Source organism: Lolium perenne, chromosome 2 (assembly GCF_019359855.2).
Source record: "Lolium perenne isolate Kyuss_39 chromosome 2, Kyuss_2.0, whole genome shotgun sequence".
Lineage (NCBI taxonomy): Eukaryota > Viridiplantae > Streptophyta > Magnoliopsida > Poales > Poaceae > Lolium > Lolium perenne.
The window spans coordinates 5,124,415-5,135,955 of record NC_067245.2 but is presented as its reverse complement, the minus strand read 5'-3'; the positions used below and the strand labels follow the sequence as shown (position 1 = coordinate 5,135,955).

Sequence of the window (11,541 nt, the reverse complement as noted above, 5' to 3'; positions counted from 1 at the left end):
TCTTGTGATTTCTTTGTCCTTATACAAGACAATGTTGCTCGATGCTCAGTCCTGTAGGATATTGGTTCAGTATAAACCAGTGATGGATCAAACCAATGGACATTCTGTTCTGAAGCGGAACAGAGGAAATATGGAGGGACGACCAAATCAAGAACTTATCAGGTAGTGAAAAGAACTAGGAACCAGTGGGTTGATAATCATTTGCTACATACTTTGTTCTTATTTTTGGTGTTTTTTTTCCCCTAACCTGTATTTCTTTTCCAGGTTCCCATGGGTATCCTTGTGGTGGTCCAGAGTTTTTGCCTTTCGGCCACGAGCCTATTTGTCTGACTGGTATTTGAATATAAGTAAATGACTTTCAAGATAATGGACTAATGGTCCTTTCGTTCCATGGTATATATATTTCGCAATTAAATAGCTTGCTATCTTATCCTGAAACTCTATAAATATCATGTTCAAGGTAGTTAGAGACGAAGTGTCATGTTTGCCTCATGTAGGTCTGGCTACTTCACATTGCACTTGTTTCCATTGTATTTTATGATGTACACATAAACTTATTACAATTGTCACACATTGCTTTGAAGTTTTACTAGGGCATGCTTATATCCTTCCCCTTTACTCGATGATGTCTCAACCGTTACATGATTGCCCATATTTGCAAATTTCCAAGCAACGCAAGTTCCGGTTCAAGGAATGATGAGCTAGCTAAAAGGAAATGAAGCAGTGGCAAGATTCGAAAAAAGGGTGCTTTATTACTTCAGAGTTTGACGTAATACATCCGGCCTCTGCATAGTTAGGATGCACACAGCCGTTCGCGGGTACAACCAAACATAAAAGGTTCAACTGTAAGTAAAGCTCTCATACAAAGACGAGGAAATCATGGTGAAGGAGCCGCAATCCTCAGACTATGCAGCCACCCATGTTGGATAATAAACTCCTTGTCCGAATTCTCCAATCTTGTAGACACCTCCATAAAGAAGTCGCGGTCCTCCAATCGTTGAAGTGACGATCATAAACGGAGCATAGCCGTAGATCGGTAGATTACCTGCATAAGGGAAGAATTCTTGTCATTAAAAACCTTGTCATTTCTACATAGCCAGAGCGACCATATAACGGCTAACGCTCCCACCCTGATAAAACTCCTAAACCTAACCTCTACCCCATTTAGCCAGTTGCCGAAAATATTCGCAACACTACGGGGAGGGTATAAGCTAGATCCTATCTGAATGATTGAACATATATCAGTGGCAAGATACAAACTAATGTCTAGTATGGACAATTTCATGATTTATGCTTATATCCTTTGCTGCCTAATTCGTTTGAGGATCTAAGGTTCGATTATTTCGTGATGAAGGATTAGAGTAGCAGTATTCTACAAACTGCTGATTCGATGATGTAGTAAATTTTTGCTATGGATTAGGGTTTCATGGATCAAATTATTGGATATCACAGTAGGTGTATTTTTGGAACTTTAAATTTGGTGATGTGCTATAATTTCGTTAGTGCTTATGGTTTCCTGGGTGAAATAACAGTTGTAGATCATATGGAAATGATGCTATTCATCAAGCAAATTAGTATGCTTATGGTAGTATGTACCTCTGTGATTGAACAATTAAGATTCTAAAATTCGTATTAGTTTAGTAGAAACTAAATGGTTTGTATACATATGAGGCCGAAAAGACAATTTATTTAGGACTCAATGGTTTGAACAATTCAGAGTTCAGAGCTGCACAGGACTGACGAGCGGCCTCCCTGAGAAGAAGGTGTCGAGGTTGGCGGTGATGACCTCGAGCACGCCGCGCATGGACTCCGGCGTGATCACGGCCCGGTGGTCGGACAACACGACGTTGTCCATGCCGAAGAGCTCCGGCGGCACGGCCGGTTCGTTCGCGTACACGTCTAGCCCAGCGCCTCCGAGGGCGCCGTCCCGCAGGCAACTCACCAGCTCCGGCTCGTCTACCAGGCCACCCCGCCCGACGTTAATCAGCACGCCGTCCTTACCCAGTGCCTCCATCACCTCCCGGTTCACCATGTATTTCGTCTCGTCCGTCAGCGCACAGGAGAGCACCAACACATCACTGCCGACGGCGAGGTCGAGCAGAGTCGGGACAAACGTGTACGGCGATGAAGGCTTGGGCGACCTCGAATGGTAGGAGACGGCGCAGCCGAAGGCGGCTAGGCGACGCGCTACCCGGGAGCCGATGTTGCCCAGCCCCACGATCCCCACCCGCTTGCCGCTCACCTGCCATTAATTGCACAAGACTCGGATTAAATTTTACTCAAAGTTCTAAATAGCGCGCTATCTCTTCGCTACAGCATTGCTGTAGCGGATTCACAAGACTCCCACTAAAGATGAGCATTTTTAGCGTTAAATAGAATCTATCCATAATAGCTCGCTAAATCGCGCTAAAACGCTAAATAGAGCCAAAAAAAAAATAACGCTATTTTTCCCGCTAAGACCAAATATTCTAACATTCAAATTTGAAAGTTGGACCTACTTATGCAATATGCATTTATGTACTATTTTTATTACTAAATCATCGTAATTGTTGAGTACAAGTTTCGTATCATTGAATTTCTTGTCATATTTAAAGATGATATGAATGTCTGATGCCTATTTTTGTTAGGAGTTTTCTTGTTTTGTACCAAAAAAAAAAACGCTAAATAACTTAGCTTCGCTGTAGCTTCCTTAGCGCCTACAAAATATCGGCCCTAAGAAGCATAGGTTCGCTATTTAAAATTTTGATTTCAGTAGGTAACATCTTTCGTGTTGTTTGAGATTTAATTTGCAAAAGCGCGATGCAAGATGAATCAAGAAACTCTAATTTGTACAGTCGCAGCGATGTCGATGAACTAATATTCTGGCCGCCGCGCGCGATCTATTGACCTTGGCAGCCAGCGAGCTATGTGAAAACATAGTCTTTCAACGCAGAATTAGCGGCCAAAAAATACTAACCTTGGTGGCGAGAGGGTAGTCGCCGTCGGCCGCCCACCTGCCCCTCCTGACGTACGCGTCGGCGGCGGCCACCCGTCGGAGCACGGCCACGACGAGACCGACGGCGTAGTCGGCCGAGTCGACGGCGAACGCTGGCCCGGCGTTGGTCACGCTGAGCCCGCGGCTTCGGCAAGTATCGAGATCCACATGGTCAACTCCCACGGAGGTGCCCGCCACGAGCTGCAGCGCAGGGAGCCTCGCCAGGTGCTGGGCCGTGACCGGCGCGAGCCCCGGCACGAGCAGCACCCTCGCCTCTGCAGAAGTCGCCGAGTCGGCGTCCGCGGCGAGGACGAACCGGTAGCGGCCGGCGAGCGCGGCCGCGAACTCCGGGAAGAGCGGCTGCGCCAGGAACACCAACGGCTTTTCGTCGGCGCGCGACTGCGGCGTGGTCTCCATCGGGATTGGCCGGTAGAGGGGATGGAATCAGTAGTTGCTTTTGGAGCGACACCAGCACGTTTGGTGGTGACTACTGACTGCCCACCATTATCTATTGAGAAATAACAAAAAGACATCCATCGACAAGATCACTCTCCGATTTCATATGATTTTGTTGTTGTTGTTGTTGTTGTTGTGCAGCTAAAGAACATTGTTGATTCCAAGAAACATATAGTCCGACAGTTTTAATAGGGTAAGAACAATACAGTGACCGGCAATATGATCTTTATGGTACAGACAAAATGCGGCACCTCGAGCTAAACCCTAGCATCCATCCATGGCCGAGCACAACCTTAGCTGGGATCAGGTTGTTCAGATGTGCCGCCAGGCCCACCCGGAGAAGGACGAGCAGCTAGTCGCCGACGCGTTTCAGGCCGACCAGCTGGACCTGGAGGCGGCGGAGGCGGAGGCGGCAGAGCGCGCGCAAGGGCGTGAGCACCTCGCGGTGGCCAGGGCGGAAATCGCCGACGCCAAGGCCAAGCTCGCCGAGGCCATGGCGGCGCTCGCGGAGACGCTGGCGGCGATGGCGGCCCCTCCGGTGGCCCCACCCACGGACGCCGTCATCCACGACATCGCCGCCGACGACGACGACGTCGTACCCGGCCGCTTCGAGTGCGCTCGGCGACTGCCAGACCGTCGCGTCCTTCGAGACCTCGTTCTGGGACGCCTGCGCCGACAGGCTTTGGTAGCGGAGGAGGAAGCCCACACCTATGCGGTCGCCATGGATCGGGGGTACATGTGCTCCGACCTAGATTCGCTACAGCGGAGGGGGCCTTCTTCCGCTCGGGTCGAGCAGGAGAACCGGGAGCTGGCAGGCGCCATCGCCTCCAGGGACGAAGCAGTGGCGGAGGCGGCTAGGGACAGGGGCCGCTTCCACGCCCAGTTGTCGGCGTTGCAGGCGGCCCAGGCGGACGAGGCGGCGGCTCAGGTGGCGGCGGCCAACTCTATGGCCAAGAGAGTCATGTGGGACTCCTCTCTGGCCGAGGCCATCGAACGCCGCAGGCAGCAGGACGAGATGTCCGATCGCCGGCGTGCGCTGCGCGCGGATGGCGTGAAGCACTCCCGCTTCGACGACGGCGCTAGCCCCTCCGGCGGCCAGTAGTAGGCCACGCGACTGTGATTAACCCATGTCGTGGTAGGCCGCGCAACGGCGAGTAGGTACGTAGTAGGCCACGCGACTGTGATTAACCCATGTCGTGGTAGGCCGCGCAACGGCGAGTAGGTACGGCCATTGTAGTTTTAGGTTAACTCGACTAACCATCTCTGTAAAAATGGTTCTTTTGGCCAATCTTTTGGCCAATCAATAGTAATGAAGAAATATTTTGGTTACCTAGTCACTGCCGATCGGGCCCGGATGCAACGAACGCGGACACTTTCCGCGCGGACGGCCCGGTCACTATGCGTCGCCCCGCTGTAGGTGGTACTAGACACATTTTTCGGCCCGGCGGACGCAAACGGTCGTTCAGCGTCCCTTTGCGTCGTCCCGTTGGAGATGCCCTTAGATGCCGTCCTAGCACGTAGGAGTACACAAATCAAAGAAAGAAGAAAGGGTAGCATCATGGTATTTTTTTAAACAAATGAGGGGTCTAGAAGACCCCGGTGGATCTTTCATTCAAAAAGCACCTCGCACGTATAAATTACAAGGAGACCCAAAATAAATCTCGCCCTAAAGAACCTAGTATTGAAGATAAGGCCTCAATATTCACAAAACACCCCTAGAAAGAAAGAAGAAAGCAATCAAGTCCTATGGTGTCTCTGCCACAGCTCGGCGGCATCCTCAAGGCGTCGCCGCCGAGGATCAATAGCAGAGTGTTCAAGCACCTCCTTCTAACGAAGATCAGTCGCCACTAGACGCCTCTAAGCCACCGGGGACACACAACTTGGTGACGAAGAAGGGTCGAGCTCCAGTAGCAGAAACAGAGAAGAGCCTCCGAAACGGAGGTTGAAGATGCGCACCATGTCGGCCGAAGATCGCCAAAGCTACTCCGATGCCAAACCAAGACCAACTCCGGCCAACTAAACCGGCGGAGCGACCGTCGGCGGTCCGGTCAGAGAAGGGAGCTTCTCAAGGCAAGTGTAGTTGAGCAAGAGCAGGGGAGGGGGAAATGAGCGGTCTTCCGCATCATGGTAATGCACTTTGCGCAAATAGTTAACCTGCCCTGGGTTTAGCACTCTGTCTCCTCTCTCCCGTTTGGAATTTCTAGGGCGATACAAATCTAGCGGTTCTAAAGTCGATCTAGAACTAACTTAATTTTCGATCCTCTTTAAACTATCAAACGGGAAAAATATTATAGATGTAGCCAATGATGTGTTCCTTTAGCGTGCAAAATACAAAGTATTTCGCGTTCATATTTTGCGCACACGTACAACACATCATTGACTACATCTCGATTTGTTCATAATATTTTCAAACCTCAAAATGTGGTTTTTGATTTTCTTTTCAAAGAAAATAATTGCTACTGCGCGAGCACTAAAACGCCAAACTCACATCAGCCTCTCTTTTCTATACAATGACAAAAGCATCTCCTTAGTTGGCTGATTTTTTAAATATAGAAATTAAAAAATAGAGACATGTTATAGGAATGCTTGTGCAAAACAAAGTATCAATGATGGTAAAATTATGGTGGGGCTAGGTGTTTGGTTCATAGGATGAAAACTTGCAAACACACGTCAAATTAAAGTCAAATCACATATAAAGTATGGGCACGTCTAGATCTTAATTAGGTGACTTAGACTTAACTAAATCTCAGTCACACGACGTCACTAATTCTTAGTTACAACCTAGTTGCAACTCATAGTTCAACACGAATCTTAAAGAGAATTCAATGGTGTGGATATTTTTTTCTCAGTCACAATCCACTTGCAATTAGTAAAATCTCAGTAGCAACCAACTTGTAACAAGGAAAATCTCAGTTGCAATCTTGCAACTACAAAAATCTTAGTTGCAACCAACTTGCAAATGTCATATCACCCCGAATCATGAGGCAAATCAATAGCTGAAGAGATGACTTAAACATAATAAAAACCGGACGCCTAATTTCCAGCAAATCCGATAAAGTATGTTGATGATACTATTATGTCATGAAAGACTTTGTCTCATTTTCGTGCATGAAATTTCAAAACAAAGGTCTAGGGGGGCATATAAAATTCTCCACTTTTTTCTTTGAAGCTGTGACCAAACAAAAGAAAAATCACAATTTCTAATTTTCTTGGATCCTTGGGATGAGTAGTTACAGTAGGACGACTACATAGGTATATGGTATTCCTTCACTTTTTTCCTTTAAACCAATAAAATCTTAAAATCTGTATTTTCTAGAGTTCTCTAGAGCAACATGGAAATCGAACACTATACTGTTAATGAGAGGAATCATACGTCGCCTGGTCTTCAGTGTATATTAATTTTTCCTGGTCGCCTGGTCGCCTGGTCCCAGGCAGCAGCCACCCTACGGAACACGGTGACGACGAGACCGACGGCGAACGCGGCACCAGCGTTAGTCACGCTGAGCCCACGGCGCCTGCAGGCGGCAAGATCGACGTGGTCGACGCCCACAGAGATGCCCACCACGAGCTCGAGCGCCGGGAACCCGGCCAGGTGCTCGTCCGTGACAGGCTTTAACCCCACGAGCAGCACCCTCCCCTCGGCGGTGTCCGCCGCGTCAGCTGCCAAAGCGAACCGGAAGCGGCCGGCGAGCGCGGCGGCGAACTCCGGGAAGAGCGGCTGCGCTAGGAGCACCAGCGGCCTCTCGTCGCTGGACGGTGGCGGTGGCCTCATGTTATCCATTGAAATCTTTGCAATCAGTCCGTCGGTCCGTCGAGAAGCAATTTGTTTGCCTTGAAATGTTTAGAGGGACAGATCGAGACAGTAAAGCCACCAGCAGACATGATCTGTGGTGGAGTACACACAGTGCTCTGTAACTAGAAAACGACATCAAGCGCGCTAGAAATTAATGTTAGTGATCCAAACATTTCAGCACGCAAGAAGATCAAGATCTGAAGAACACGGGCAGAGAAGTATACATATGAGCTAGTTTTTCTTTCCCAAACCCAGGGTAAAAAAACTCACGACTATTTCGACTCCAAGTTCATGTTTTGTGTTGACGACTTCGGCACGATTAGTGGAAGACAAGGGCGGGTGTCAGCAGCGGCGAGCCGGCGAAGAAGGCCTCGAGGTTGCCGACCACGAGGCGGTCGAGGTCGGCCATGGCCTCCGGGGTGAACGCGGCCTGGTGATGCGTCAAGACCACGTTGTCCATGCCCAGCAGTTGCGCCGGCACGTTGGGCTCGTCCTCGAACACCTCCAGCCCGGCGCCGGCGATCCTGCCCTCCGCCAGCGCCCTCACCAGCTCCGCCTCGTCCACGTTCGCCCCGCGCGCCACGTTCACCAGCACGCCGCCGCTCCCCAGCGCGTCCAGCACGACCCTGTCCACCACGTGCCGTGTCTCGGCGGTCAGCGCGCACGCCACCACGAGCACGTCGGAGCTCGCGGCGAGGTCGAGGATCGTGGGGTGGTAGGTGTAGGAGGTGTCGTGTTTCTGCCGCCGGGAGTGGTACGAGACGACGCATCCGAATGCTTGGAGCCGCCTCGCGATCCCTGATCCGATGCTGCCGAGGCCGATGATCCCGACGCGCTTCCCGCGGAGGCTGGATCCGACGAGGGGGAGGAGGCACTCGCCGCGGCGCCGGAGGAAGCGGTCGCCCGCGGAGACGCCGCGGAGCACGTCGATGAGGAGGCCGACGGCGTAGTCGGCGACGTCGGCGGAGTATATCCCCGCGGCGTTGGCGACGGCGACGCCGCGGCGCGCGCACTCGTGAGGTCGACCTGGTTGAGGCCGGCGCCACGGACACGATGCAGCCCAGCCGACGGGACCGCGTCCAGGAACGCCGCGTCGATGCGGACGACGCCGCTGCCTGGGACGACGGCCGCGCGCGGGGGATCATCGTCGGCGGCCGCGGCGACGAGGAAGGCGTCCAGTGGGAGCGGCGAGGCCTGGGAGTCGAGGAGGCGGAAGCGGCCGGCGAGGTCAGCGAGAACGTCCGGCTTCAGGCGGCAGAGCACGAGCACGGACGGCATTGGCGGATGCGAAATTCGGATGCGGCGTCGCTATCTATCTGTAGAGTGCGACCGAATGGCTAACATAGTACTCCGTATATCATTCCATTTCCTACCAGCATCTCCAACACGCGCACTAAATTTTGGCGCGCTAAACGTCGCTTCCGCCGCGATGTAAACGTATAGCGCGTCCTGCACTGAAATTTGCCCCGCCAGACGTATCAAAATTGCAGCGCGTGCTCGGGCGGTAAAAAGTTCCTCCGCCGGACGCGCCAAAATACAGAGCGTGCGGGCGCGAAAAACAACTTTCTACACTACTATTCATTCAACAAGATCAAGCACTTACATATAAATCATGAAACAAATGATCTACCATAGTTCAAATGGACACAAAGTGCAACACACATCACATAGTTCAAGAACGACACGCAACATGACGTAGTTCAACAACGACACACAACATATGGTTCAAATGGACACAAAGTGCAACACACAATTTGCATATCACAAATGCATCTCACACTTCCGCATTTTCCAAGTCATCACCTTCTTTTCCTTCTTCTTCATCGTCATCCTGGGTTGAAGGAGAAATAGTAGGATCCATGGAGGCCACGAATCCTCCAGGTGGTGCTCCCATAGTCCCATACACACCACTCACCGAGCCTCCCATAGTCCCTCCGAAGACTCCTCCATAGCTTGTTTCTCCCATGCCGGCCATGCCTCCAAAGCCTCCCATGGCGGGCATGCCTCCCATGCCGGTCAGTCCTCCCATACCTCCTCCAAACATGGGCATGCCTCCTCCAAACATGCCGGCCGTGGGTGTGTTCATGTTGGCTACCAACAATCTCTTCTTGGCCAACACTTCGTCGCGAGCAAGGTTGGCATACTCCTTTTGCCTTTTGCCTTTCATCCATATGGGAAGTATCCATCAAGAAAAACTTCCTCTCCTCCTCCACTAGGCGTAGATGCTCCTCGTTGGCTTGCCTCTTCTCCTCCAAAGCCAACTTCCTCTCCTCGTTGGTGGCAAGCCTCTTCTCCAATGCGGCTCTCCGAGCCTCCATAGCATCCATAGCCTCTTTCTCCAAGTTTCTTGCCACCTTCCTATCTTCATTTGCTTGCAACCTTGCATTTGCAATCCTTTCTATAGCAATGGCAATGTCATCATCTCCGGCCTTCTTTCCCTTCATATCTTTGGTGGTCTTCCTACCAAGCACATTCATCCGCCCATTGTTGAGAGAGTGAGGAGTGGAGCTTCTCTTCTTGCCTTCGTCACTTGAATCATCATCATCGATGATTGTTGCATCACCGGTTGACAAGGTATTAACTTGTCAATGCCTACGGATTGTTGACTTAGGGTTTCGTAAGAAGTAGAGGGCAAGTAGATCTCGAAGGTTCAGCCGACAAAGGTGTTTCGACTAGAATTACGGTGGCTGTGTTCACAATGAATCGATCCCTCTCTCTCCCCTCGGCTCCCCTTTATATAGGAGGTAGAGCCGAGGGATTTCGTGTCGTACAAGTTACAAACTCCGAGTGATAAGGTTCTAACTTGTCAATGCCTACAAGTTGTAGACTAGGGTTTCGCGGAAAGTAGAGGGCAAGTAGATCTCGAAGGTTTCAGCCGAAAAGGTGCTCGACTGCTAAAAACTAGGGTTGTGTTGACAATGAATCGATCCTTTCTTTCTCCCTCGACTCCCCCTTATATAGGAGGTGGAGCCGAGGGTTTCGTGACATACAAGTTACAAACAGCGGGAGACTCTTTGAGTTCGTCCCGTATAATACAAGTCTCTATTCCTAATATATCTCTAACTTCCATATCGACGCTTTATTGGGCTTCCGGGCTTCGTAATCTTGGGTCATGGGCCTTCAGTAAACCCCGGGTACCTTCTTCGGCAGGCCCATTGGGGATGTCTATGTCAGTAGCCCCCGAGATTTTGCTTGAATCGTAGAATCGAGTAAAATCTCCGTCATTATAATTAACACACCATTTCTTCGAGTTACTAGACAATCTTCATAAAATAATTATATATTGTGCAGGGATAATGGTAAATGGGGCTGGTTCATCTAACGGATCAGGTACCAGTTAACTGCTCTCGTGGCAATCCCGCAAGAACCTACTTCAAGGTCAAATCCCTGGACTCGACCCCGGTATACTGGCGTAATTCGACATGTGCCGCTTAAGGTCTTACCATGATCCAAATTCTAGTCATGTTTTATCAGGTACCTAACGCGTCCGTTAGGATTTTTCTTCGCATCTGTTGATACGGAAAAAAGTAGCAGAGCGCATTCAGGTGCGATACCACGCCACACAGGACAGATCCCGGTGACTTACCTTCGTAAAATATTACGGCATTCAGAGATTTTTTCGCAACGGACGCGCTCTGAGAATATATTGTCGAGTGCCTTTTCCGGCTGGTGGAATGGCATATTTATTCGAGTCATATGATGTCGTATTATCTTGACCTCCCGATGGGAGTATATGAAGAGTTATGTTTTAACTCGAAGATGTACAAAATCACTCCTCATATTTCATCGGGTGCGCGACCAGCGCTCCCGATTGGAGTAGCCCCCGAGGCTACAGCCAAGTGCTTGTACTTGGTTGTAGGCTCACATTTTTGCTGTTTTGTCGCTATATTGTCAGCTTCCCATCTTTTTCATTTTTATCGGGTGCGCGACCAGCGCTCCCGATGGGAGTAGCCCCCGAGGCTACAGGCAAGTACTTGTACTTGTTTGTAGGCTCAATTTTGTTTTTATCTTGTATCAACTCGATATTTTCTTTTTCCACCTCTCCCTCTTATCAGAAATATGAACCATATTTCTGATAAGAGTAGCCCCCGAGCGTGTGACCAAATGCTTTGTATTTGATCACAAGCTCCCGATGCTTTTCTAGTTAGCTCACTCGTTGTTTTCGCTGTCGCTATATTTGATAGAACCACCCGATATTTTCCTTCATGATGATATCATTGCTGACGATAGCCACGACCACCTCCTTGAAAACCACGGCTCCTGTCACGTCACTGAAGTGTGGGTCCAAAGTTCTGCACGGTCGACACGTTGCGCAAGT

At 50.3% G+C, this 11,541-nt stretch overlaps 2 protein-coding genes and 1 pseudogene across 3 annotated transcripts; all 3 read right to left on the bottom strand.

Moving 5' to 3' along the window:
* Positions 1 to 732: 732 nt before the first annotated feature.
* LOC127330975 (glyoxylate/hydroxypyruvate reductase HPR3) lies at positions 733 to 3,530 on the bottom strand. Of its 2 annotated transcripts, XM_051357062.2 has the most exons (3): positions 2,957 to 3,530; positions 1,742 to 2,242; positions 733 to 1,045 (listed from the first exon to the last, which is right to left on the bottom strand). In XM_051357062.2, the coding sequence occupies exons 1-3, from the start codon at positions 3,389 to 3,391 to the stop codon at positions 1,010 to 1,012; spliced, it is 972 nt and encodes a 323-aa protein (XP_051213022.1). In that variant the 5' UTR covers positions 3,392 to 3,530; the 3' UTR covers positions 733 to 1,009. The 2 variants fall into 2 exon arrangements, with proteins under 2 accessions (XP_051213022.1, XP_051213023.1); XM_051357063.2 differs by lacking the exon at positions 733 to 1,045 and having other exon boundaries at positions 1,605 to 2,242.
* A 3,285-nt stretch (positions 3,531 to 6,815) lies between these two features.
* Positions 6,816 to 7,202, bottom strand: LOC139835381 (glyoxylate/hydroxypyruvate reductase HPR3-like). The gene has a single exon (XM_071825222.1). It carries the CDS (start codon positions 7,200 to 7,202, stop codon positions 6,816 to 6,818), a length of 387 nt encoding a protein of 128 aa, XP_071681323.1.
* A 144-nt stretch (positions 7,203 to 7,346) lies between these two features.
* On the bottom strand, positions 7,347 to 8,529 carry LOC127330976 (glyoxylate/hydroxypyruvate/pyruvate reductase 2KGR-like; annotated as a pseudogene).
* Positions 8,530 to 11,541: the final 3,012 nt, after the last annotated feature.